We start from the raw sequence: 27,372 nt of genomic DNA, 5'->3' as shown, positions 1-27,372 counted from the left end.
ATAGGTTGGCCCCCCTCTTATTTATTATTTATTTAATTTATTTTATTTAATCACATTTATATACCGCCCTATCTCCCAGGGGACTCAGGGCGGTTTACAGCCTAATGAAAAACATGCATATAAATACAGAATAAAACACCAATTTAAAAAACTTATTAAATAAGGCCAAATGTTAAAAATTGCAATAAAAATAATAAAACCCCATTAAAACCAAATATAAAATTTAAAATTCTAGCCCAGTCCTGCGCAAATAAATAGATGTGTCTTAAGCTTGCGGCGAAAGGTTCGAAGGTCGGAAAGTTGACGAAGACCTGGGGGCAGCCCCTCAAATACTGGAATACCGTTACCATGTCGCCCCTGGTCCTCCTTTTCTCTAGAGTGGCCAAAAACCCAATTCCTGCCACGGTTCTTCATATGTTTTCGCCTCCATCCCCCTAATCCTCTTAGTTGTTCTTCTCTGCACTCTTTCCAGAATCTCAACGTCTTTTTTGTCGTATGCTAAGCAAAATTTGTGGCAGGATTCCGGTTACTATACTGTAGTCCTCAACCTACAACCACAAGGAACACCCGGGGGGGGGTGTCACGTGACACACACACACACACCCCGGGACACTGCAACCGTCATAAATGTGACTCCGTTGCCAAGCGTCTGAACTGCGGCAGTTGTTAAGTGTGAAAAACAGTCCCAAGTCATTTTTCCCCCCCCCCGAGGCTGTTGTACCCTCAAATGGTCACTAAACGGACTGTTGTAAGTCGAGGACTGTTGGTGGTGGGGGTTTTCCCATCAGTGGCTTCTCTCTCCTGCTGGTATATCTGAAGCTTTGGGGTTGCCAGGTAGCCTGCTGTTACCCCATGCCTCCCACCGACCCGTCCGCTCACACAGAGAGGGACTTCTCAGGGTGCCGTCCGCCAAACAATGTCGGCTGGCGGTCCCCAGGGGAAAATCCTTCTCTGTGGGGGCTCCTACCCTCTGGAACGAACTTCCCCCTGGTTTACGCCAAATATCTGACCTTCGGACCTTTCGCCGCGAATTGAAAATGTATATATATATATTTTTTTGCATTTATATCCCGCCCTTCTCCGAAGACTCAGGGCGGCTTACACTATGTCAAGCAATAGTCTTCATCCATTTGTATACTATATACAAAGTCAATTTTTATTGCCCCCAACAATCTGGGTCCTCATTTTACCTACCTTATAAAGGATGGAAGGCTGAGTCAACCTTGGGCCTGGTGGGACTAGAACCTGCAATAGAATAGAATTTTTTTGTTTTTTTAGAATAGAATAGAATTTTATTGGCCAAGTGTGATTGGACACACAAGGAATTTGTCTTGGTGCATCTGCTCTCAGTGTACATAAAAGAAAAGATACGTTCATCAAGGTACAACATTTACAACACAATTGATGATCAATATTGCAAGCAGTTGCTGTTAATAACAGGCTGCATTAGCCTGTTGCGCCACCAGAGGCCCCATTTATTTATTTATTTATTTATTCGCGCAGGGCTGGCTTAAATTTTGCTGTATTTTTAAATTTATATTTTATATTTCTAAATTTTATATGAATTTTAATGGGTTCTTAGAATTTTAAACGTTTTAAAGTTTTCGGCCAATTGTATAATAAGTTTTTTAATTTTGTTTTAATTGTATATTGTATTGTTTTGGGGTTTTATTTTGGCTGTACACCGCCCTGAGTCCTTCGGGAGAAGGGCGGTATAGAAATCTAAATAATAATAATAATAATAATAATAATAATAATAATAATAATAATAATAATAATAATAATAATAATAATAATAATAATAATAATAATAATAAACCCAGCTGCCTGATCTTCTACGTTGAGGCGCCCTGAACGTGGGCAGAATTGTTAAGCCTGCTTTTTCAAACACTTTGTTTGCTTTCTGGTCGTCTTCTCCAGGGTCTGTTCCTGGAGGAAAAGCACAGCTGGAGAGAAGCATTGGTTGCAGAAGGAGGGTTTGGGGGTGCCCTCCTTTCAGCTGGACGCTTCTCCCCACTTTTCAGGGGCCTCTGGGACTCGCATTTTTAAACCTTCAGAGGTTGTGGGTGCTTCATCACTGGAGGCTTTCAAGAAGAGGCTGGGCAGCCATTCCTCCCGATTGTTATAAGGCAGGGATGTCCAAACTTGGCCACTTTTAAGAGTTGTGGCCTTCGACTCCCAGAATTCCCCAGCCAGCATGGTGTTGGGTCTCCTGCTTGAGTAGGGGGTTGGACTAGAAGACCTCCAAGGTCCCTTCCCAACCCTGTCATTCCGTTCTATTTCCCCAAAGCACCTGCATCTGCAGGACAAGAATGGAAACTCATCAAGGAGAGAAGCAACTTAGAACTGGAGGAGAAATTTCCTGACAGAACAATTAACCAGTGGAACAGCTTGCCACCAGAAGTTGTGGGTGCTCCAACACCGGAGGTTTTTAAGAAGAGATTGGACATCCATTTGCCTGGAATGGTAATAGGGTCTCCTGCCTGAGCAGGGGGTTGGACTAGAAGACCTCCAAGGTCCCTTCCAACTGTTATTCTGTTCTGTTCTCCAAAGCACCTGCATCTGCTAAACAAGAAGCAGCAGATGGAAACTAATCCAAGAGAAAAGCAATCTAGAAACAAGCAGAAATATCTTTGAGGTACGACAGTTAGCCAGTGGAACTGCCTGCCTCCAGAAGTTGCGGCTGCTCCATGGCAGGAGGCTTTTCAAAAGAGATTGGACAGCCAGTTGTTCTGGAATAGTATAGGATCCCCTGTTTGAGCACAGGGTTGGACTGGAGGACCTCCAAGGTCCCTCCTTTGATTCTGAGACCTCTCCTCTAATTAGAAACCACCCGGGGAGGGGGACGGGACTCCTGGTGTGGCTCCCTAGCAGCCCAGTCTGCGTGGCTAATGGCTCAGCATCCCCAGGCTCCTGCGCCACCAGTTACGAGAGAGAGTCTCGGGGCTGTGCAGCCACCATAATAAATTCCCGGAAACTCCCTGCATGGAGCATCTCGGGGAGGGGGACCTGCAGGGGAGAACCAGGCAGGATGAAGCCTGCGCTTCCTGCCTGGTGTGAGCAGATTTGTCTGCAGCCAAGAGGGCAGGAAGAGGAAGAGGGGGGCTGGTTTGGGAGATGTTTGCTTGCCTGCCATAAATACTGGGGGGGGGGGAAGGAGGAGGAGGAGGAGGAGGGAGGCAGCGCCCGGCTCGCAGATCTCTGGGGAAGGGAGGCCGAGCGAGCGCCTGGCCCTTTGGCGGTTCCAGGATCCAGGACGGCAGCGGCGGTGGGCAGGTGGGAATTTCTGCCAGGAGACCATCCTGGTGCCTTCCCCATTCCTGACCTTGCTGTGTTCGGAGAAGGGAAGTTTGGAGCCAGGGTGATGTGGGGGCGTGCATGTGTCAAGGCTTTACTGGGGTGGGGGGAGGGCAAGGGGGAAACCGAGGCAGGCACGGGGTGGGGTGGGGTGGGGTGGGGGGCTGGATGGCTGGAGGGATGCCAGGAGAGATTCGTGGAAGAAAAGGAGGTTTCTAAGCCCTTTTCTTGGCACCGACTTTCAGAACCACCCATGGAAGGCCAGCCAAAGGAAGCATCTCTTGTTTATCCTCCACACCACCAATCCGTTGGTGCAAGCCCCACAAGTGTGCAAATGTATATGGCCGGGGAGGGAGGACTTTGGTGGGGGGGGGTGTCAGCCCTTCCCTTTCGAGGCCTGATGGAAAAAAGTCCCCGTTTCTTTCTGAAGGGCCAGCCTTGACTTGGTTCAGGTCTTTTTTCTTTTCTTTTTTCAAAGAGGTTGAGAAAGCAGCTCCTTTTGGAGGCGGGGGGGGGGCGTTTATTTCAATGGCTGGTCTTTGCAGAGAGCCTTGTATCCCACCCATCCCTCTCCAAGCTGCTGGATGATCCTCCCCCCCCCCAAGAGCCGCCTCTGGATGGTAGGAATGGTGCTAGGTGGGCTAGGATGGGCCGTGCAGGAGGAGGATAGTTGAAAGTCTAGCAATAAAGGAGAATACTTGTAGGTGGGGGTTGAAATGAGAAGTGCTTGGGCAGTGGTGAGTTTCAATTTTTTTTTTAATTGAAAAAGTTTTACAAAAAAATTTTTTTTATCAATTAATTCCCCCCCATCTCCCCCCTCCCTTTCCCCCTCCCCTCCGCTCTCCCCCCCCACGCCCGAGGCTTCCCAGAGCAAAATACAGGGCATTGCATCTAACAATCATAAGCTAAATTATACCAATAAACCATAATCCATAATCTCTCCTCACCCCTTTGAAACCTTAACTCCCCTTCCCCATATAAACAAATCCATTAATACAATACAATTCTTACAGTCACTCACAAACTATTTGATACTCCAATCTGATATTTGATTTAAATATTTTTCCATTCCAATATGTATGTATCTTGCGAATTCTTTCGTAGACATTCTTTTGCAAATTTGGTTTCAAATTTTTTTTGCTACTGGTTCTGTGGGTGTGGCTTGGTGGGCGTGGCTTGGGAAGGCTACTGTAAAATCTCCATTCCAACCCCACTCCAGGGGAAGGATACTGCAAAATCCCCATTTCCTCCTGATCAGCTGGGACACGAGAGGCAGAGAATAGATGGGGGTGGGGTCAGTCAGAGGTAGTATTTGCCAGTTCTCCAAACTACTCAAAATTTCCGCTACTGGTTCTCCAGAACTGGTCAGAACCTGCTGAATATCACCTCTGTGCTTGGGGCTCTTTGAGCTGCGTTTTTTTCCAGATGTTTCATGATTCAACTAGGGAACATGAGAGGAGGAGGAGGAGGAGAACTTTGTGGTCCTTGGTGGTCTCTGAGCTTGGAAGTTTTTTTGCAGACATTTCATGACCCAGCTAGGGAACATCAGTGGTGGAAGGAACTGAGGTTTGGGGGAGGAGGAAGAGGAGTGGGAGGAGGACTGTGCGGTCCTTGGTGGTCTCTGAGCTGGGTGGTTTTCTTGCAGACGTTTCATGACCCAACTAGGTAATATCATCTTTGCTAGAAGGGAGTGGGATTTGTGGAGGAGGAGAACAACGATGACTGTGCGGTCCTTGGTGGTCTCTGAGCTGGGTGGTTTTCATGCTGATGTTTCATTACCAAACTAGGTAACATCATCAGTGCTAGAGCGGAGTGGAGTTTGTGGAGCGGAAAAGGAGGATTGTGGGAGTCCTCGACACTCTCTGAGCTTGGTGGTATTCTTGCAAATATTTCATTACTGATGATGTGCCCTAGTTTGGGCCGTGAAACATGTGCAAGAAAGCCACCAAGCTCAGAGACCACCAAGGACCCCTCTTGGTCCGAAGTTTGACTTCCATCAGAGAGCGAGGGTGGAATACCCTCACCCTGGTGGGAAGTGGTGTGTGTGTGTCCATACTTGAAGACGAGGGAAGGCCTTTTGGGTTGGGCACAGCTGCTCAGAGGTCCCCCTGGACTCTTTTGGGGAGGGGGTCCCTCTGTTTTTTCCCCCCTTCCCTTTCGCTTCTTCCCCTGCTGCCTCGGTTTTGCAATCTCGTGGCTGACCTTTCCAGCTTTGGACGCTGTCCAAGGCCTTTGCCTCCGAGCTCTGGCAAGGCTGGGAAAGGGTGAGTGGGGGGGGGGAGAGAGAGGGAGGAGGGTGACATGTGAATGTCTCCTCGCCTCCCTGCCTGCCTGCCTGCCGGAGTGGGAGGCAGGAATGTGTTCAATGCCATAGGAAGTGCGGCAAGAGATGCCAGGCGAGGCTCAACGCGACCTTTGAGAGGGCGTGCCGGTTCCCCTTCCAAGCGAGCGAAAATCCACCAGGCGTCCGGGCTGGGCACCAGCTCGAGGCCACCTGCTCGCCATGGCCCTGAGCCGGGAGCCGAAGCCGAATCGAACCTGGCAGGGAAGACAGACGGCTCTCTTTCCCCTGCCCCCCGGTGCGCACGGGGCCGATCTCCGTCGTACGGTTTGCCCAGTGGCAGCCTGGCTCGACTCTCTCTCGGGGTGAGGACACACCCGAGGTGAGGACACACTCGGGGTGAGGACACACCCTGCCCTGCTTCTCTGCTGCTTCGGATACACCCTGTCCTCCGGCTGCAGGTTCGAGGAGGCTTCCCACCATCCGAAAGGACGGTTTTGTTGTTTTCTAGTGAAAAGAAGGACTACGGGGGACATGATAACAGGGTTCCAGCATTTGAGGGGCTGCCCCAAAGAAGACAGGGGTCCACCTATTCTCCAAAGCCACCTGAAGGCAGGACAAGAAGCAACGGATGGAAACTCATCAAGGAGAGAAGCAACTTAGAACTAAGGAGGAATTCCCTAACAATTAGAACAATTAATCAGTGGAACAGTTTGCCACTAGAGGTTGTGGGTGCTCCAATACTGGAGGTTTTTAAGAAGAAATGGATCAGCTGTTTAGAGCAGGGGTCTCCAACCTTGGTCCCTTTAAGACTTGTGGACTTCAACTCCCAGAGTTCCTCAGCCAGCTTTGCTGGCTGAGGGACTCTGGGAGTTGGAAGTCCACAAGTCTTAAAGGGACCAAGGTTGGAGACCCCTGGTTTAGAGGGGTTGGACTAGAAGACCCCCAGGTACCTTCCAGCCTTATACTCAGTTATTCTGCAAGGAGAGAAGCAACCTGGAACTAAGGAGGAATTTCCCAACAGTGAGAATTAATCAGTGGCAGGATTTGTTTCTAGAAGGTGTTTAAGAGTTGTAGGCTCCAACTCCCAAAATTCCCCAGCCAGCATGGTGTGCAGACCCTGGTGCAGGGTCTCCTGCTTGAGCAGGGGGTTGGACTGGAAGACCTCCAAGATCCCTTCCAACCTTGTTATCCCCAAAGCTCCTGTGTGTGCAGGACAAGAATTAATGGATGGAAACTAACAAAGGAGAGAAACAACCTCGAACCAGTGGAACTGCTTGCCACTAGAAGTTGTGGGTGCTCCATCACTGGAGGTTTTGAAAAAGAGACTGGACAACCATTTGTCTGAAATGGCGTAGGGTCTCCTGCTTGAGCAGGGGGCTGGACTAGAAGTCCTCCAAGATCCCTTTCAACTGTTACTCTATTCCAGGGGTCTCCAACCTTGGTCCATTTAAGACTAGCAAAGCTGGCTGAGGGACTCTGGGAGTTGAAGTCCACAAGTCTTAAAGGGACCAAGGTTGGAGACCCCGGCTCTATTCTATTCTGGTGGCAAGCAGTTCCACAGGTTAATTGCCCTCACTGTCAGGGCATTTCTCCTTAATGCCAGGTTGCTTCTCCTCCTTGATGAGTTTCCAATCCGTTGCTTCTTGTGCTACCCTCAGGCGCTTTGGAGAATAGCTTGACTCTCCCTCTTCTTTGGGGCAGCCCCTCAAATACCGAGATCCTGCTATCTCGCACGCGTGCGCACGTGTGTGTGTGTGTATCTATCCCCCAGTCCTTCTTTCCTCCAGAGTGGCCAAACTCAAAATCCTGCAACCGTCCTTCGTATGTTTTCGTCTCCAGGCCTTGAATCATCATCGTATTATTTATTTATTTTTTATTTGCATTTATATCCCGCCCTTCTCCGAAGACTCAGGGCGGCTTACAGTGTGTTAAGCAATAGCTTTAATTGCAATAATACTAGAGCAACTAATAGATTTAAACTCAATGTCAACCGCTTTAATCTAGATTGCAGAAAATATGACTTCTGTAACAGAATCATCAGTGCTTGGAATACTTTACCTGACTCTGTGGTCTCTTCCCATAATCCTAAAAGCTTTATCCAAAAACTTTCTACTATTGACCTCACCCCATTCCTAAGAGGACCATAAGGGGCGTGCATAAGTGCACAAATGTGCCTACCGTTCCTGTCCTATTGTTTTTCTTTTCTTCTTCCTATATATATATAGATGCTTATACCTCCTAATATTTACTCATATATGTGTTTATATATTATAAAATCCTTTTATGTGATGTTGTGACAAAATAAATAAATAAATAAATAAATAAATAAATAAATAAATAAATAAATAAATAAATAAATAAATAAATAGTCTTCATCCATTTGTATATTATATACAAAGTCAACTTTTATTGCCCCCCCAACAATCTGGGTCCTCATTTTACCTACCTTATAAAGGATGGAAGGCTGAGTCAACCTTGGGCCTGGTGGGACTCGAACCTGCAGTAATTGCAGGCAGCTGCTGTTAATAACTGACTGCGTTAGTCTGTTGAGCCACCAGAGGCCCTTTGAATGTATTAACATTCTCTCTCCCAGCTTCGTGACAATAATCTTTGGAAGTCTTGCAAAGCAACCTCAGCTAGGAGTGCAACTGTCAGTGAAAATCATTTGTCAAGTTGGCTGCTCCCGGTGCTCTAATGGCTGCGGCCGCATGCATTTTTAAATTCCCCCCACCCCCCATTTCGCGGCTCTTCCACCCCGGCATCTGGCATTCCCCTGGTCAGCCCCCTGGTGACGTGCTTGGCGCTTCGGCTTCTTCTTAGCGAGATGCTCTGTGGCGGCTGATCCGGATAAGGACGCTTTATTTAAAGGCTGCGGTGGCGGAATGGCCGGCCTTAGTTGGTGGGCCTGGCTCGCCCCTCACCGCCGTTTTTTCCTGGGCCCTTTGGCTGAGTTCAAGCCACTGGGGATTTTTTTTAAAAAATATATATATTATTATTTTACTTTTTTTTAGCAAGTTGAGTGGCTGCCGTACCACGCTTGAGGGATGAAGCTCGGTTGCAAAGGCTGTTAATTTAAGATGCACCAGTTCTGTTCCTTTTCTATTATTACCTGGTCAGGTGGCAGCACCTGCTTCTCCCCCCGGCCTTCTAGATAGTTCTCTCCTCTCTCTTTTTCTCCTCTATCTCTTTCTCCCTTTTTGTTTCTTTCTCTCTCTCTATTTCTATCTATTTCTCTCCTCTATCTATCTCTTTCTCCCTTTTTGTTCCTTTCTTTCTCTCTCTTCTCTCTCTCTCTATTTCTATCTATTTCTCTCCTCTATCTATCTCTTTCTCCCTTTTTGTTCCTTTCTTTCTCTCTCTCTATCTATCTCTTTCTCCCTTTTTGTTTCTTTCTTTCTCTCTCTCTCTCTCTATTTCTATTTCTCTCCTCTATCTATCTCTTTCTCCCTTTTTGTTTCTTTCTTTCTCTCTCTTCTCTCTCTCTCTCTCTTTCTCTCCTCTATCTATCTCTTTCTCCCTTTTTGTTTCTTTCTTTTTCTCTCTCTCTTTCTATCTATTTCTCTCTCTATCTATCTCTTTCTCCCTTTTGTTCCTTTCTTTCTCTCTCTATATATTTCTATCTATTTCTCTCCTCTATCTCTCTCTTTCTTTTCTTCTTTCTTTCTCTTCTCTCTCTCTCTCTTTCTCCTCTATCTATCTCTTTCTCCTTTTTGTTTCTTTCTTTCTCTCTCTTCTCTCTCTCTTTCTCTCTCTAGCTAGTTCTCCTCTGTTTTCCTTCTTCTATCTTTTTATTTCTTCTCTCTATCTATCTCTCTCTCTATTTCCTCCTTATCTCTTTCTCTTCTCCCTTTTTGTTTCTCTCTCTCTCTCTCTCTCTAGCTAGTTCTGTCCACTGTTTCTCTCCCTTTTTATTTTTCTCCATTTTCTCTCTCTCTCTCTATTTCCTCTTTATCTCTTTCTCTTTCTCCCTTTTTGTTTCTTTCTCTCTCTCTCTTCTCTCTCTCTCTAGCTAGTTCTCTCCTCTGTTTTCCTTCTTCTATCTTTTTATTTCTTCTCTATATCTCTATTTCTCTCCTTCCTCTTTCTCCCTCTCTCTCTCTTTCTTTCTCTATATCTTTCTCTCTCCCTCTTCATTTTTTAAATTTTTTTCTTTCTTTCTCTGGATAGTTCTCTGTTTATCTTTTTATTTCTTCTCTCTCTATCTCTCTCTTCCTCTCTCTCTTCATCTATTCTCTCTTTCTCGTTCTATTTATGTAATCTCTGCTCTTTCTTTTCATCTCTTTCACTTTATTGCTTTCTCTTGCTCTATTCTTTTTTCCCTCTCTCTATTTCCTCCTTATCTCTTTCTCTTTCTCCCTTTTTGTTTCTCTCTCTCTCTCTCTCTCTCTCTCTCCTCTCTCTCTAGCTAGTTCTGTCCACTGTTTCTCTCCCTCTTTATTTTTCTCCATTTTCTCTCTCTCTATTTCCTCTTTATCTATTTCTCTTTCTCCCTTTTCGTTTCTTTCTCTCTCTCTCTCCTCTCTCTCTAGCTAGTTCTCTCCTCTGTTTTCCTTCTTCTATCTTTTTATTTCTTCTCTATATCTCTATTTCTCTCCTTCCTCTTTCTCCCTCTCTCCTCTCTCTTTCTTTCTCTATATCTTTCTCTCTCCCTCTTCATTTTTTTAATTTTTTTCTTTCTTTCTCTGGATAGTTCTCTGTTTATCTTTTTATTTCTTCTCTCTCTATCTCTCTCTCTTCCTCTCTCTCTTCATCTATTCTCTCTCTTTCTCGTTCTATTTATGTAATCTCTGCTCTTTCTTTTCATCTCTTTCACTTTATTGCTTTCTCTTGCTCTATTCTTTTTTTTCCCCCTCTCTTTCTCTCTCTCATCTCTCCCTTGTTCTTTTTTAAAAAAAAATCTGATTATTGATATTTGGCGGCCCAGCCAGGCCTAAAGCAGCCATCTTCCCCCGCTCTTGTATCTTTACGGCTCCCGGAGCAGAAATTCTCTCCCACGCTTTGGGTATCAGCCCGCAGCAAATGGACGCCGCCTGCCGTAGTAGAAGAGCGGAGGGCCGAAGGCTCACCTGGCTTCCTGCAAGGAGGGAGGCTCTCAGGTGACCCCCTGCGGTGGCAGGTTGCTCACCTGCCTCCTGGGTGATAAGGGAAGGGCTCGAACTCTTTGCAGGTGTTGGGAGGAGAGGCTGGATTGGGGAGGGGTTTGCGTGCGTGTCTGTGCCCACCTTTCCCTTCTCTTCTTCTGGCCTCTTTAGCCCAGATGCCCGGACGGAGAGGCGTGGCAGGGGGAGCGACAACAATCTTGGTTTCCCCCTTAATTACTTTCCGTTCTGCCTGCTTCCTTCCTTCCTTCCTTCCTCTTTGTGTCTTCCAGCGGAGATTTGGGGAAAGGGGGGGAAGGGGGTGAGGAGAGCTCCCGTTGGGGGAAGAAGAGCAAGGGGTCTCCATCCGGTCCCCACCACCATCCGTGCCCTACCCCCATCCTTCCTTCACTTTAACCCTTTCTCTTCTTCTCTTCCCCTTCCTTCCTTCCCTCCTTCCCTCCCTCCAGGATGAGACCTCGGTGAGCAGCAGCGAGGAGTTTGATATGAATGACTCCACATGGATGTCAGCTGATCAGCAGCTCCAGGCCAGCCTCAGCCCCCAGCAAGAGGAAACGATGCGGAGCCCCCAAAATGTCCACAGCCAGGAGGATGGTGAGTGAGAGACGCGCCCCCCCCTCCCCTCCCCGGGCCGTTGGGGGAGGGACGAGGGGTCCCAAACTGGCCACGTACAGGTAGCCCTCTCGACTTGCAAACCAATCGAAGTGAAAACAACCCTGCGGGGGGGGCGGGGGGAGAAAGCGACTTAAAACGGCCGTCCCAGGGTTACGACCTGGAATCAAAATTAGGACGCTTGGGAACAGGCAGGTATTTCAGATGGTTGCAGCATTCCCCTGGGATCGCCGTTTGCGACTTTTCCAGCTGGATAGGATAGGATAGAACTGATTGTAGAATAGAATAGAATAGAATAGAATAGAATAGAATAGAATAGAATAGAATAGAATAGAACAGAACAGAACAGAACAGAACAGAACAGAATGTAGAGTAGAGTAGAGTAGAGTAGAGTAGAAGAGAATACAGAATAGATTAGAATAAGAATTTAGAATAGAATAGAAAATATGGAATGGAATGGAAAATGGAATCGAATAGAATAGAGAGGAGAGGAGAGGAGAATATAGAAGAGAAAGGAGAGGAGAGAAAAGAAAATATGGAATGGAACACAATGGAATGGAATTAAATGGAAAACAGAAGAGAATAGAAAATAGAATGAAATGGAAAATAGAATAGAATAGTATAGAATAATAATTTTGAATAGAATAAAATAGAACAGAACAGAATAGAATAGAATACAATGTAGAGTAGAGTAGGAGAGAATATAGAATAGAATAGAATAGAATAGAATAGAATAGAATGTAGAGTAGAGTAGAAGAGAATATAGAATAGAATAGAATAGAATAAGAATTTAGAATACAAGAATTTAGAATACAATAATTAGAATAATCTATTCTAATTTAGAATAGAATAGAACAGAATAGAATAGGAATTTAGAATAGACTAGAATAGAACAGAACAGAACAGAATAGAATAGATAGAATAGAGTTGGAAGGGACCTTGGAGGTCTTCTAGTCCAGCCCTCTGCTCAGGCAGGAAACCCTGGCCTATACCGTTTCAGACAAATGGTTGTCCTGACTGTCTTGAAGATTGTTCTGCATAAGCAGATCAGAAGTGATCATGCAATTAAAAGCTTTAAAACCTTTATTTCTTCATGCAAAGAGGCGAACTGGATATGTTAGTGCAGTGAGAGAGGGGTAGATTCCTCCACCCCCCACTCACAAACACACCTGCAACGCCCCCAACTCCGCCCACCCACATAGACACACTCATGATGTGGTATCTGCTGTTCGTTCTTCTGATTAAAAATGGAGGACAGGGAGCCCTCGACTTAATGGCCACCACTGAGCCCAACGTATCTGTTGCTAAGTGCGACGCTTGTTAAGCGGATTTTCATCTGCCCCAGTTGTTAAGTGAACCCCTGCAGTTAGCAAAACAGTTGTTAAGTGAATCCATGCCCACCCCCCACATTGCTGGTCAGAAGGTCGCAAAAGGGGATCACAAGACCTTGGGAAACTGCGGCCGTCATAAATATGAACCAGTGGCCAAGCAGCTGAATTTCGATCACGTCACGTCACCACGGCGGACGCTGCAACGGTTGTAAGTGTGAAAAAACGGCCGTAAGTCCCTTCTTGTAATTTCAAACGGTCACTAAACGAACGGTTGTAAGTTGAGAACTACCTGTATAAGTGTGGTGACCGTATTTTCTTGGAAAAAAATAAAGGAGAATCCCGAAAAAAGCAGCAAACTTTAAAGAGGTTCTTAAGAATGAAAAAGAAAAAAAAACCCAAACCCTGAATTTCTTCTGTTTGTAATTTTGCTTCGCGAAGGAAAATTCAAGGGCCAAACCAACCAAGAAAAACTACGCGAACGTGCATTTTTCTAATCAAGGGCCAACTTTCTGAAATAAAAGGCTGCCCTTTATAATAACAAAAAGGACATTTGGTCACGGGATGGATGTGCGCAGCTGAAACTGGACGAGGGTCACGTCAGGCTGCCGGCACAGAAGGCGAAACTAAGCAGAAATTGAGCAGATCAGGAAAAAGAGTCTAATTTACTCTGTTCTTTGATATATTATATTTAGATATATTTTGGGAGTTTTTCTGGCAGGCAATCCTCGGAAAATAATTCCAGACCAGCAATGCAGAGGTGTTATTTCCAAAAATGGATTCAATGCAACAACAGCAGGAAAAAAAAATGCTTTTCTTATGATTTAATGCACCGTTTCTCAGACCTGGTGCGCTTTAAGATGGGTGGACTTCAACTCCCAGAATTCTGGCATCTTAAAGTGGCCAGGTTTAAAGATTGTTCTAACCCTTCCAGAGTTTTGATAGCTGGATTCACACAAGAGTGAGAGTGGGTTGTTGGTCCTTGGGGCACTTTAGACAAACCAGATGTGGTTGTGCGAATGAAGCCTGGCTGGGAATTCTGGGAGTTGAAGTCCAGGCATCTTAAAATGGCCAGGTTTGAGAAACATTGTTCTAATCTAACCCTTTCAGAGTTTCGATAGCTGGATTCACACAACAAGAATGAAACTGGGTTGCTGGTCTTCAGGGCACTTTAGATTAGATTAACAGAGTTGGAAGGGACCTTGTAGGTCATCTAGTCCAACCCCGCCCCTCGCCCAAGAAAGACACCCTACACCGTTTCTAACAGATGGCAGTCCAGTCTCTTCTTGGAAGCCTCCAGTGATGAAGCTCCCACAACTTCCGAAGGCAACTTCTGTTCCCTGGGTTGATTGTTCTCACTGTCAGAAAATTCCTCCTTATTTCCAGGTTGAATCTCTCCTTGGCCAGTTTCCATCCATTATTCCTTGTCTGGTCTTTGGGTGCTTTGGAGAATAGCTTGACCCCCTCCTGGTCTCCCCTGGTCCTTCTCTTCCCTCGACTAGCTATGCCCGGTTCCTGCAACCATTCATCGTATGTTTTAGCCTCCAGTCCCCTAATCCTCCTGGTTGTTCTTCTCTGCACTTTTTCTAGAGTCTCAATGTCTTTTTTATAGTGCGGTGACCGAAACTGGATGCAGTACTCTAGGTGTGGTCTTACTAAGGCTTTATAGAGTGGTGTTAGCACCTCCCTTGATCTTGATCGTATCCCTCTGTTAATGCAATTTAGGATTGCATTGGCTTTTTTGGCTGCCGCTGCACACAGCTGGCTCATATTTAGCTGGTTATCCATGAAGACTTAAAGATCCCTTGGAGATCACTTTAGGTTAGGCAAACCAGGTGTTTTGTGAATGAAGCCTGGCTGGGGAATTCTGGGAGTTGAAGTCTACCCATCTTGAAACCGCTAAGGTTGAGCAATTCTTACTTAGTGTACAGTGACTGAATCCAGAGATTGTGGATGTAACGGCTTGTAGAGGGAGGACCGAGTTTCCGCCAACACTTTTTTCTAAATTTTATTAAAAGGGGAAACTTTTGTTTCTTGGAAAAGAAGCTACCAACTTCCTTCGAAAACTACGATTCAATAAACTATGGATTAGCGTAGGTATAATTTTCTCCACCCTTAGCCTTCTGAAAGGGAGTTTAGAGTCACCTTGAGCAGTGTGATGGGCAGATTTGCTGGCTGAGAAATTCTGGGAGTTGAAGTCCACAAGTCTTAAAGTAGCCAAGGTTGGAGACCCCTGCCTTACACCATGAAATGTCCACATGTGCCTATGCCAGCTCCCCGGGAAGGACTAGATAGGTGGACAAAAATGCCGAATCCAGTCCGAACATCTGGCTGACCATAATCATCTGCACCCCGCTGTTTGTCACGTCCTTCTCCAGCTTAAGTGTTTGCATAAAGGCCAGATGCTGCCCGCCAAAGTCTCATCGGGTACCCGTAACGCTCCCAAATTTGAATGTGGATTTGATTAACCGGGTTATGGGTTATCACAAACTGGTTATTTGCTCTGCTGATAGGTATCGGCAAACCCACGAGGACAACAGCAGTCATTGTCCTGGGACGGAGCGTTTCTTTTACTCAGGAAATGCACTGTTGTCGTTGTGGGTCGCTGAGCAATGGCTCTTGAATTCAGACGCGAGGAATCCTTGATTTACCAGCATTTGTTTAGCGGCTGTTCAAAGTTACACAACCGGTCCTCCGCACTTAATGACCCTTGCAGCATCCCCTACAGTCATGGGATCAGAATTCGGGTACTTGACAGCTGGCCTGGATTTATGTCGTTATGGTGTCAGGCGATTGCCATTTTGCTTAACCAATCACCCAATTCACTTAACAACCGCAGCGATCCACTTAACAACCGTGACAAAAAAGGTTGTAAAGTTGGGTGTGACTCATTTAACAACCACTTTGCTTAACGGTGGGAATTCTGGTCCCGATTGTGGTCATAAGTAGAGGATCCCCCTGTAACTGCCTTCTTCCTCCCAAAAGATTTGGGAAGCCACAATTCCTGCGCTTTTGCACAAATTCTGGAACTTATGGAGGACTCATGTGAGGGTGGTCTGGTCAGAATAACCAAGTTGGAAGGGACCTTGGAGGTCTTCTAGTCCAGGGGTCTCCAACCTTAGTAACTTTAAGGCTTGTGGACTTCAACTCCCAGAGTTCCTCAGCCAGGTTTGCTGCCTCAGGAATTCTGGGAGTTGAAGTCCACAAGTCTTAAATTTGCCAAGGTTGGAGACCCTTGTTCTAATCCAACCCCCTGCTCAGGCAGGAGACCCTCCACCATCTCAGACAAGTGACTGTCCAATCTTTTCTTAAAAACGTCCAGGGATGGGGCACCCACAACTTCTGGTGGCAAGTTGTTCCACTGGTTAATTGTTCTCCCTGTCAGGAAATTTCTCCTTAGTTCCAGGTTGCTTCTCTCCTTGATGAGTTTCCATGAATTGCTTCTTATCCTGCGTTCGGGTGCTTTGGAGAATAAGTGGATGAGAAATTGGCATTTGCGGGGTGTCATTTTCAACCCCCTCCTCACAAAGTGGGACCCCTCCCCTCTCTGCTTGCCTTTTCCTTGAAAAAGAGGTGAGATGCACCACCGAAGGTCAAAAGATAAGCCTCGGGTGATGTTAGAAGGCAGCATGCTGGCTGCCCTCCTATTTTTGCCTGTGTTCCACCTTTGACCCAGAGGTGGGCCTGTTGGAAGATCTAAATGACCAGATTGAAGATAGACTGTCTTGTAGCCAATCTATCTACATGGTGGCTGAGAGTCAGCAGTGGAAAAGAATCAAGTCTGAGGACCCAGCTTTCTGAAGAAGGCTGGAATGTTGAGAAAGATGGAAAAGAAGAAGAGGATGACCAGTGGTCATGGACCATTGTGTGAAGAGGGATTCAATTACAAGAGTGATGGGGGCATCATTAGAAGACGTGAAGGACATGGTTGGGGACAGATCACCCTGGAGAAGGTCAATCCATAGAGTTGCTAAGAAGTGACACTCACTCGACAGCTCATAATCAATCAATGTCAAGACCAAACTGGAGTTAGAGAAGTCTAACATCTTGGAGAAGGTGGAAGAGAAGAGAAGAAGAGGAGAACTGGCAGCAAGGTGGATGGACTCAGCTATGGTGGTGATGGAGACACCACTGGAAGACCTGAAGGACCAGGTTGGGGACACGTCACCATGGAGAAAATCTACCTCACCAAGAGTCAACTATGACTTCATACTTGATGGCACATCATCAAGGGTGACAGTATATAAGAGCAAGCAGTGGTGGTGGGATCACTCTTAGAAGACTTGAAGGACTTGGCTGGAGGCAAATCATCCTGAGAAGGTCAATCCATATAGCGGTCACCAAGAGTCAACAATGAACTGGTAGAACATCAGTCAATCAGTACAAAGACTCAACTATCTGGAGAAGTCTTCAGTGCTGGGAAAGGTGGAATGAAAGAGAAGAAGAATATGACCAGAAGTGGGATGGAGAGACTCAGTTACTGTGGCCCTATTGGAAGATCTAAATGACCAGGTTGAAGACAGATTGTCTTGGAGAAAATCTACGTGGTTGCTAAGAGTCAATAGTGGAAAAATAGTGGAAAATAATCAATCAATCAATCAATCAATATGAAGATCCAGATCTCTGGAAAAAGCTGTAATGTTGGCCAAGATGAAAGGAAAGAAGAATAGAATGATCATGTTGTGTCTCGCCCGCCCCCCTCTCCGCAGCCGGGCCCCTCTCATCTCCTGTTATCTCAGCCAGAGACTGATAATGCAGACGAAGGGCCAGCCCCTAGTCCTGGCACCATGCCTGGACAGACCGAGCAAGACGAATGGCCTGGCATGCCTCCGGCCCCCGTTCCTGGCACCATGCCCGGACAAACCGAGCAAATAAACCCCTCCCCCACAGCATGTGAACATGAAGAACCTGAAGCCAGTCATGAGCTGGAATTGCCAACAGCTGGAGGGTGGATGGATCCACGCTTCCAGAGAATGGAGAGGCGACGTCAGCAAAAGGAAGGGAGGGGCAGGCCTGGATAAGTGCTGAGTCATGGAGCCACACCCATGGCCTATATAAAGGATCTGCTTTTTGGGCATTCCTTGAGTCAGGCAAAGTCTCATCTGGTTGCTGAAGTCACACCTTGGATTCCTGCCTGCCCTGAGAACTCTGACAGGAATTTGGCAAAGCTGCAGAGGCTTCGTGGCCACGCTGGATACAGACTTCCCAGACCCGGCCGTCAGAGGAGGAGTGGGACACGACAGATCAGCAGTGAGACAGAGGGATGATGGATGGATGGAGACACCATTAGGAGATCTAAAGGACCAAGTTGGAGAAGACTACCATGGAGAAAAATCTATCTATGTGGTCACCAAAAGTCAACTATGGTAGTTGATGGCACATAATCAAGAGCAACAATATATAAGAGTGTGCAGTTGGGGGAGAGGGCACCATTAGGACACCGGAAGGACCTGTTTGGGCACAGATCATCCTAGAGGACAATTCATATGGTTGCTAAGAGTCAAGAGTGACTTGATGGCACCATCAATCAATGTCAAGTTCACATTGCTTTGAGAAGTCCATAATGTTGGGAAAAGTGGAAGGAAAGAGAAGAAGAGAAGGGCCACCAGCAACTGGATGGACTCAGTTATAGTGGTGATGGGGCCACCATTGGAGGATCAAGTTAGGGACAGATCATCATGGAGAACATTGATCTATGAGGTCACTAAGGGTCAACAATGGACTGATGGCAAGGAATCAATCAGCCATCTTACACCATGGCATTTCCCCTGAATTGACAAGCAAGAAGAACGGGGTTGGAAGGGACTTTGGAGGTCTTCTAGTCCATCCCCTGGCCAAGCAGGAGATCTTAAACTGTTCTGGACAAAAGGCTGTGCAATCTCATCTTGAAACCCTTTAGTGATGGAACGGCCACAACATCTGGAGGGAAGCCCTTCCACTGATTAATGGTTCTCAGTGTTGGGAAATTTCTTCTCTGTTCTAGCTTTCTCCTTGATGAGGGTCCATCCATTACGTCTTGTCCTGCCCTCTGGTGCTTTGGAGAACAGAAGAGAATAACAGAGTTGGAAGGAACCTTGAAGGTCTTCTAGTCCAACCCCCTGGCTCAAGCAAGACATCCTACACCACGCTGGACAAACGGCTGTCCAATCTCTTCTTGAAAACCTCCAGGGATGGCTAGGACCTCATAAACCCAACTGCTGAATTGGAATTGGTCAGGAACTGCTATGGGTACGCAAACTGGCATTTTTTTTGAGGGGCGGGGGCAACGCCCTGGCACAACCACAAAACCCCCCAGCAGCTGTTTGGGACTTTTTCTGCAAAGGGGTGTGGGAGGTCAACCCCTTGGTAGGTAAACCCCAACGAAAGGGGCCAAGTCCAGACTTGTGCTGGGGCAGAAGCCCCCCTCCCACATACAACACACGAAGGGTGAAAACCAGCAGGTGCTGACAGGTTCCGGAGAACCGGTAGCGGAGATTTTGAGTAGTTCAGAGAACCGGCAAATACCACCTCTGACTGGCCCCAGAGTTGAGTGGGAATGGGGATTTTCCAATATCCTTCCCCCTGGAGTGGGGTGGGAATGGGGATTGTGCAGTATCCTTCCCCTGGAATGGGGAGGGAATGGGGATTGTGCAGTATCCTTCCCCTGGAGTGGGGAGGGAATGGGGTTTTTGCAGTATCCTTCCCCTGGAGTGGGGTGGGAATGAGGATTGTGCATAATCCTTCCCCTGGAGTGGAGAGGGAATAGAGATTTTACAGTATCCTTCCCCTGGAGTGGGGTGGGAATAGAGATTGTGCAGTATCCTTCCCCTGGAGTGGGGAGGGAATGGGGTTTTTGCAGTATCCTTCCCCTGGAGTGGGGTGGGAATGGAGATTTTGCAGTATCCTTCCCCTGCCACACCCACCAAGCCACACCCACAGAACCAGTAGTAAAAAAATGTGGATTTCCCCACCGACACACATTAAGCCACACGAGCCACTGCTATGTCCAAAGCTTCTGGGAACAGGCTATCTGCAGTGCCGGGGCACTGGGCAGAGAGTAGCAGGACCCGCGCAGGATTTGAACCCAGTCAGTGTCTCTCATTTCGCCCCCAGAGTTGCGGCAGGAGGGGCAAGAGGACGGGCGGGGGGGGGGGGCGACACGCAGCCAATCAAGGGAGGGGTTGTGTGAACTTTTCCAAACTGCTTCTTAGGCTGGAGTGTGGGGTGGGGGGGGGGCGGCAGTCACAGAGTTCCATCTCCAGGCTGTTTCTGGTTCCTTTTGGGGGGGGGGGGGCTTGAACCCTCCTTTGTCCCCAGAGGCCCCTGGCAGCTGGGGGACCCAGAGGAGACACCGGCATGGAGTTGGGCAGCAGGCAGGGAAGAAAAAACCCCTCTGTGTTTCAAGGAAAAAAAGGGACGATTGTTTGGGAAGGAGGCTCAGCCATCCCTCCGCCCGGCCGGGTCTAAAGGAGGAAGGCGCTGGGTGCTTCCAGTCCTGGATGAGTTGCCCCTTGGCTCAGGGTGCAAGGACGTCGGTTAAGGGCCAGGGCATAAACCAAACTAGTTAACAAAGCTTGGAATTAGCCAGGATATTAATTTCTAATCCTGGTGCACTTTAAGACGGGTGGACTTCAACTCCCAGAATTCCCCAGCCAGCTTTGCTGGCTGGGGAATTCTGGGAGTTGAAGTCCACCCGTCTTAAAGTGGCCAAGTTTGAGAAAGATTGCTGTAACCCTTCTGGAGTTTTGACAGCTGGGTTCACACAACCCTCTGAACCAGAATGAGACCTGGTTGTTGGTCTTCGGGGCACTTTAAGCAAGCCAGGTGTGGCTGTGCGAACGGCTGGGGAATTCTGGGAGTTGAAGTCCACCCATCTTAAAGTGGCCAGGTTGGAGAAAGATTGTTCTAACCCTCCCGGAGTTTTGATAGTAGGATTCACACAACATCCTAGACACTAGAATGTGGTTGTGTTGTTGGCGTTTGAGACAAAACAGGTGTGGCTGTTGTGCTAATTTTGTCATCCTCTTAAGCTTGTCTCGGCACCGGTCAGCAGAGCCCGGCCGGCCTTTGCCTTGTGCTAGCCTGGTTGTGTGTTTGCGTTTGTTGGTGTGTGTATGTGTTGTTGGTGTGCAAGCAGGGCTGAGGCCACAACCTAACCAGGTTGTTTGAGTGGGAGGGCAACTCCGTGTCCTTTCACATCTTCTTGACCCACAAACCTGTGTGGTGTCATGAGAACAGGGCGATAAACTAGCGATGGACTCAATGGGTGGGTGGGTTAAGGCATTGGGGTTTCCGCCCCCTCTCAACGTTCCCAATGGGATTACAGACCGTCCTTGATTTACGACCGCAATTGAGCCCCAAAATTCCCGTTGCTAAGCGAGGCAGTAAAAATTTGCCCCATCGTACGACTTTTCCTCGCCACGTTTGTTAAGCGAATTGCTGCCATCGTGAAACTAGTCACACGGTCATTAAGTGAATCCGACTTCCCCAATGGATTTTGCTTGTCAGAAGGTCGCTAAAGGGAGAATCACGTGACTGTCATAAATATGAGTCAGTTGCAACACGTCTGAATTTTGATCACGTGATCGTGGGGAGGCTGCAATGGAGTTGGTTTTTCCCCCCCCAATTCCCCATCCCTCTTAGAACTTTTGGCTCTCCTGTTGGCCTCCCATCCAAGCGCCAACCGAGTCTCACCCGGCCTAGCGTTTCAAGAGTAGCCCAGGTCAACGGGATGCTGCCACCTAGTGCCAGTTCCCGTAATAGGCAGGCCTTAGGATGGCATGAACTACACAGCCAGGCTGCCTGGGGAAATGGGTCATTTCAACTTTAATCCTGGGATATTCTGTCCCACGTAGCTACAACTCCCACCCACCCCCGCCCCGGGGCATGGCTGGCTGGCTGGCTGGGGAATTCTGGGAGTTGAAGTCCAAACTAAATTTTTAAATTCTAAATTTTATTCATGTTTTAAACTGGGGTTTTTAGATTTTAAATATTTAATTTTTTGGCCAATTGTATAATAAGTTTCTTAATTTAGTTTTTAATTGTACATTGTTTATGTTTTATCCTGGCTGTACACCGCCCTGAGTCCTTCGGGAGAAGGGTGGTCTAGAAATCCAATTAATAATAATAATAATAATAATAATAATAATAATAATAATAATAATAATAATAATAATAATAATAATAATAATAATAATAATAATAATAAAAAAACATCTTTTTTTTTTATTCAAAAAGTTTTACAAAATTTTTCCCCCTTTCCCCCCTTCCTCTTCCCTCCCTTCACAACCCCCCTCCCCCCCCCCGACTGTAGTTAAAAATAAAACAAACATATGCTAAAAAATTTTCATCCCAACTTAATTATACCCCTACAATCATCAATTCCTAACTTCCCCCGAAAACAATCAAGAATAATACATCATAATCATTCAAAAACAGTCTGATAACTCTTAGTCTGATATCTACGTTGAATATAGTCAATCCATTTTTCCCATTCCTTTAAGTATCTTTCTTGCGTATTGTCTTTCAAAAAGGCTGATATCTTCGCCATCTCAGCCAAATTGGCAACCTTCAATATCCATTCTTCTATTGTAGGTACTTCTTTTTTCTTCCAGTATTGTCCTATTAGTAGTCTTGCTGCTGTTATTAGGTTTAAAATCAATTTAGTCTAATAAAAAACATCTTAAAGTCTAGCTCAGGGGTCTCCAACCTTGGCCCCTTTAAGACTTGTGGACTTCAGCTCCCAGAATTCCTCAGCCAGCTGGTTTAGATCAGGGGTCTCCAACCTTGGTCCCTTTAAGACTTGTGGACTTCAACTCCCAGAATTCCTCAGCCAGCTGGTTTAGATCAGGGGTCTCCAACCTTGGTCCCTTTAAGACTTGTGGACTTCAGCTCCCAGAATTCCTCAGCCAGCTGGTTTAGATCAGGGGTCTCCAACCTTGGTCCCTTTAAGACTTGTGGACTTCAACTCCCAGAGTTCCTCAGCCAGCTTTGCTCTAGGGCAGGGGTCTGCAACCTTGGCCCCTTTAAGACTTGTGGACTTCAGCTCCCAGAATTCCTCAGCCAGCTGGTTTAGATCAGGGGTCTCCAACCTTGGTCCCTTTAAGACTTGTGGACTTCAACTCCCAGAATTCCTCAGCCAGCTGGTTTAGATCAGGGGTCTCCAACCTTGGTCCCTTTAAGACTTGTGGACTTCAACTCCCAGAATTCCTCAGCCAGCTGGTTTAGATCAGGGGTCTCCAACCTTGGTCCCTTTAAGACTTGTGGACTTCAACTCCCAGAGTTCCTCAGCCAGCTTTGCTCTAGGGCAGGGGTCTGCAACCTTGGCCCCTTTAAGACTTGTGGACTTCAGCTCCCAGAATTCCTCAGCCAGCTGGTTTAGATCAGGGGTCTCCAACCTTGGTCCCTTTAAGACTTGTGGACTTCAACTCCCAGAATTCCTCAGCCAGCTGGTTTAGATCAGGGGTCTCCAACCTTGGTCCCTTTAAGACTTGTGGACTTCAGCTCCCAGAATTCCTCAGCCAGCTGGTTTAGATCAGGGGTCTCCAACCTTGGTCCCTTTAAGACTTGTGGACTTCAGCTCCCAGAATTCCTCAGCCAGCTGGTTTAGATCAGGGGTCTCCAACCTTGGTCCCTTTAAGACTTGTGGACTTCAACTCCCAGAGTTCCTCAGCCAGCTTTTCTGGCTGAGGGACTCTGGGAATTGAAATCCATAACTCTTAAACTAGGGACCAGCTTTGCTGGCTGAGGGACTCTGGGAGTTGAAGTCCACAAGTCTTAAAGGGGCCAAGGTTGGAGAGCCCTGAGCTAGCTTAATCTGCTCAAACGAACATCTTGATTGATAGATTTGCTTCGGAGCTGGATCGGCAAAATATCCATTCTTCCTATCGCATCCCTTCCAGGCAGCTACACCAATAATTTTAATACAGGTAGTCCTCGACTTACGCCACTTCGTTTAGTGACCGTCGGAAGTTACAACGGCACTGAAAAAAAAGGGACTCGGGACCGTTTTTCACACTTAACGACCGCTGCAACGTCCCCGTGGGTGATGTGAGCAAAATTCGGACACTCGGAAACTGGCTCATGTTTTATGACGGTTGTAGTGTCCCGGGGTCAAGCAAAGTCATTGGGGAAGCCAGGTTCACTTAACAGCCATGTGACTAATCACTGCAATGATTCATTAATTAACCACGGTGGCAAGAAAATGCATTAAAATGGGGTGGAATTCACTCAGCAAATGTCTCCTCTTCTCTTCTGTTCTAGTCTAGTCCATTCCATTCCATTCCATATTTTTTGTTCTGTTCTGTTCTGTTCTGTTCTGTTCTGTTCCTGTTCCTGTTCCTTGTTCTGTTCTGTTCTGTTTGGTTTTGTTCTGTTCTGTTTTGTTCCGTTCCATTCCTATTCCTATTCCTATTCCTATTCCTATTCCTATTCCTTGTTCTGTTTTGTTTGGTTTTGTTCTGTTCTGTTTTGTTCCGTTCCATTCCTATTCCTATTCCTATTCCTATTCCTATTCCTATTCCTATTCCTATTCCTATTCCTATTCCTTGTTCTGTTTTGTTTGGTTTTGTTCTGTTCTGTTTTGTTCCGTTCCATTCCTATTCCTATTCCTATTCCTATTCCTTGTTCTGTTCTGTTTGGTTTTGTTCTGTTCTGTTTTGTTCCGTTCCATTCTTGTTCTATTCCTACTCCTATTCCTATTCCTATTCCTATTCCTATTCTTATTCCTATTCCTTGTTCTGTTTTGTTTTGTTCTGTTTCATTCCATTCTGTTCTGTTCTGTTCCATTCTGGTTCTATTCCTATTCCTGTTCCTATTGCTTATTCTGTTCTGTTCTGTTTGGTTTTGTTCTGTTCTGTTTTGTTCCGTTCCATTCTGGTTCTATTCCTATTCCTGTTCCTGTTCCTGTTCGTATTCCTTGTTCTGTTCTGTTCCATTCCGTTCTGTTCTGTTCCATTCTGGTTCTATTCCTATTCCTGTTCCTATTCCTATTCCTTGTTCTGTTGTGTTCTGTTCTGTTCCGTTCCATTCTGGTTCTATTCCTATTCCTGTTCCTATTCCTATTCCTTGTTCTGTTCTGTTCTGTTTCATTCCATTCTGTTCTGTTCTGTTCCATTCTGGTCCTATTCCTATTCCTATTCCTTGTTCTGTTCTGTTTCTATCCCTATCCCTATTATTAGCAGTTCCCAACTGGATCCGACCCCTGGCCCATCTCATCCAGCAGCATTGCTGTCCTGGTGGCCAGTCAACCTCCCCAGAAAGCAGATTCAGACCCATCATCCTGAAGGTTCAGAGGATCATTACGGATCCCCAAAGCTTCCAGGAACCGATCCCACCCTTTTGGGAAGCCACTCAAGCTAGTTGCCAGCCCCAAGGCGTAATAATGACAGTTCTCAATTAAAACACCCTAATCTTTTAAACTACTTTCCTTCAGAAAGAAACGCTCCTCAACCTGCTCATTTTGTTTGCCTCTAAAATTTAATGCATTCAGTGAGTTTACCTTTTAAAACCAGATAAGCTCTTTGACCTTTGCTCATTGAGCAGAAAGTTACCAACAAACCTGAAGTCCTCGAGGGGATATCAAAACAGACCCAATTAATTTGCTTAAGATCTATCAAATGCTGTCAAAAAGACATTAAGGTCCTTAACATGCTTTCTGAAGTCCCTGGTAAAATTAGGCACTTTAGTTGCCGGCTGGGGAATTCTGGGAGTTGAAATCCCACCCCCCATCTTAAAGCATGCTGGCTGGGGAATTCTGGGAGTGGAAGTCCCCCAATCTTAAAGCATCTTAAAATTTATTTCGTAGATGTTTGTTGTTGTTGTTGTTGTTGTTGTTGTTGTTGTTGTTGTTGTTGTTATTATTATTATTATTATTATTATTATTATTATTTTAATGCTTTTTAAATTGTTATGAATGGTCTTATAATGTTAGAACTGTGAACTGCCCAGAACCACTTGGTTAAATTGGGCGAGCTATCAAAATCAAACAAATAAATAAATACGGAATGAGATAAAGATGCCGGCTGGGGAATTCTGGGAGTTGAAGTCCGCCCATCTGAAAGTCCGGCTTTTGATCACGTGACCATGGGGATGCTGTAACGGTCGTAAGAGTGGAAACCGGTTATAAGTCACGCACGTTTCAGCTCCGCTGTGCCTTTGAATGGTCACTAAATGAACCGTGGAGGACTGCTTATAATCTGACGATCCATCGGTTTCCTTGATCTGGGTCTCCGGGAACTTTCCCCAACGGCAAAGTTCAAAGGTCACTGCCGTTCCCTTCCTCTCCTGAACTCCAAAGTCCATGTTTCACTTTCACGGCTTGTTCCAGAAAACCACGGATGATGATCTGTGATTCTGGGTTATCTGCGTATCTTTTCCGAAGAAGAAAGAGCGGGCCTCCCGGGAGCAAACAAACATCAAAAAAACCCTGGTCGGGTTGGCAGAATTCACGGCGGTGCCCTCGTGTCTGCTGCCCTGCGGCTGGCGTGGCTTGCAAGCAGCCCAGAGTGCGGAGCGGCACTCCTTGTGTGTGTGTTTGTGTGTGCATGTGGCTCTGGCAGCTGCCATCCTTCCCCTCCCCTCCCCTCCCACCCACCCCCCAATTCAGCTTGGACTTTGGCGAGAACCTGCACCTGCTGTCATCACAACCCTTAACAATTTATACACACAGACACACACACACACCCCTTGGGGAGTTGCACACCTGAACAACCGTCGCAGCGTCCCCCGCGGTCACGCGATCAAAAGTCAGACTTTTGGCAACCGACTCGCCTTTATGACGGTTGCAGTGTCCCGGGGGATGGGGTGTGTGTCACGTGATCCCCCCCCCCGCTTTGCAACCTTCTGATAACCTTCCGATATAGGCCTGGCTAGGTGGCTCAGTGGCTAAGACGCTGAGCTTGTCTGTCAGAAAGGTCGGCAGTTCGAATCCCTGGTACAGGGTCCCCTGCGTGAGCAGGTGGTTGGACTAGATGGCCTCCAAGGTGCCTTCCGACTCTCTGTTATTGCTGTTAAGCAAAGTCCAGGGTTGGTGGAAACGATCCCTTTGAAATTAACATTAGGAATTGCAAGATGAGATGTAGCTGGGGCGCGATGATCCCTTTATGGCTAGTCCTCGACTTGCAATGGTTCATTTAGCGACCGTTCGGAGTGGGAGGGGGGAAAAGCGACTTACGACCTTTTTTCCCCACAGTTATGACCTTTGTAGCCTCCCCATTGATCATCTGATCCAAATTCAGATAAAAGAGTAAAAGAGTTGGAAGGGACCTTGTGGGTCATCTAGTCCAACCCTCCCCCCACCCCCACCCAAGCAGGAGATGCTTGGCAACTGGTTCATACTTACGACGGTTGCAGCGTCCTGGTGGGGGAGGGGGTGTCACGTGATCCCCTTTTGCGACCTTCTGGTCAGCGAAGTCAGTGGGGGGAAAAAACGAAGTTGACTTAGCAACTGTGTTTCTAGCTTAACAACTGCAGTGATTCACTTAACAGCTGCGCCAAGAAAGGTCGTAAAAATGGGGCAAAGCTCACTTAAGAGGCTGTCCCGCATAGCAGTGGACCAGTTATTATTATTATTATTATTATTATTATTATTATTATTATTATTATTATTATTATTATTATTATTTATTGAATTTCTAGACCGCACTTCTCCCGAAGGACTCAGGGCGGTGTACAGCCAGGCTAAAAACATACACAATATACAATTAAAAAGCTAAATTAAGGAACTTATTACACAATTGGCCGAGAAATTAAAATATTTAAAATCTAAACCCCC

General features: G+C 46.6%; 1 protein-coding gene across 3 annotated transcripts in view; it reads left to right on the top strand.

The window, feature by feature from the left end:
• NOL4L (nucleolar protein 4 like) overlaps window positions 1-27,372 on the top strand; it is a 152,525-nt gene that overhangs the window by 99,884 nt on the left and 25,269 nt on the right. For 2 of the 3 annotated variants that reach the window (XM_058178871.1, XM_058178872.1), the window contains one exon: window positions 11,130-11,274. In XM_058178871.1, coding sequence (XP_058034854.1) covers window positions 11,130-11,274 — 145 coding nt within the window. Of the gene's footprint in view, window positions 1-3,192; window positions 3,277-11,129; window positions 11,275-27,372 lie in introns of those variants that run through there. The other variant, XM_058178873.1, reaches the window with a different exon arrangement.

Source organism: Ahaetulla prasina, chromosome 3, assembly GCF_028640845.1.
Source record: "Ahaetulla prasina isolate Xishuangbanna chromosome 3, ASM2864084v1, whole genome shotgun sequence".
NCBI lineage: Eukaryota > Metazoa > Chordata > Lepidosauria > Squamata > Colubridae > Ahaetulla > Ahaetulla prasina.
The sequence above is the reverse complement of the archived record's forward strand: the minus strand, read 5'-3'. Positions and strand labels throughout refer to the sequence as shown.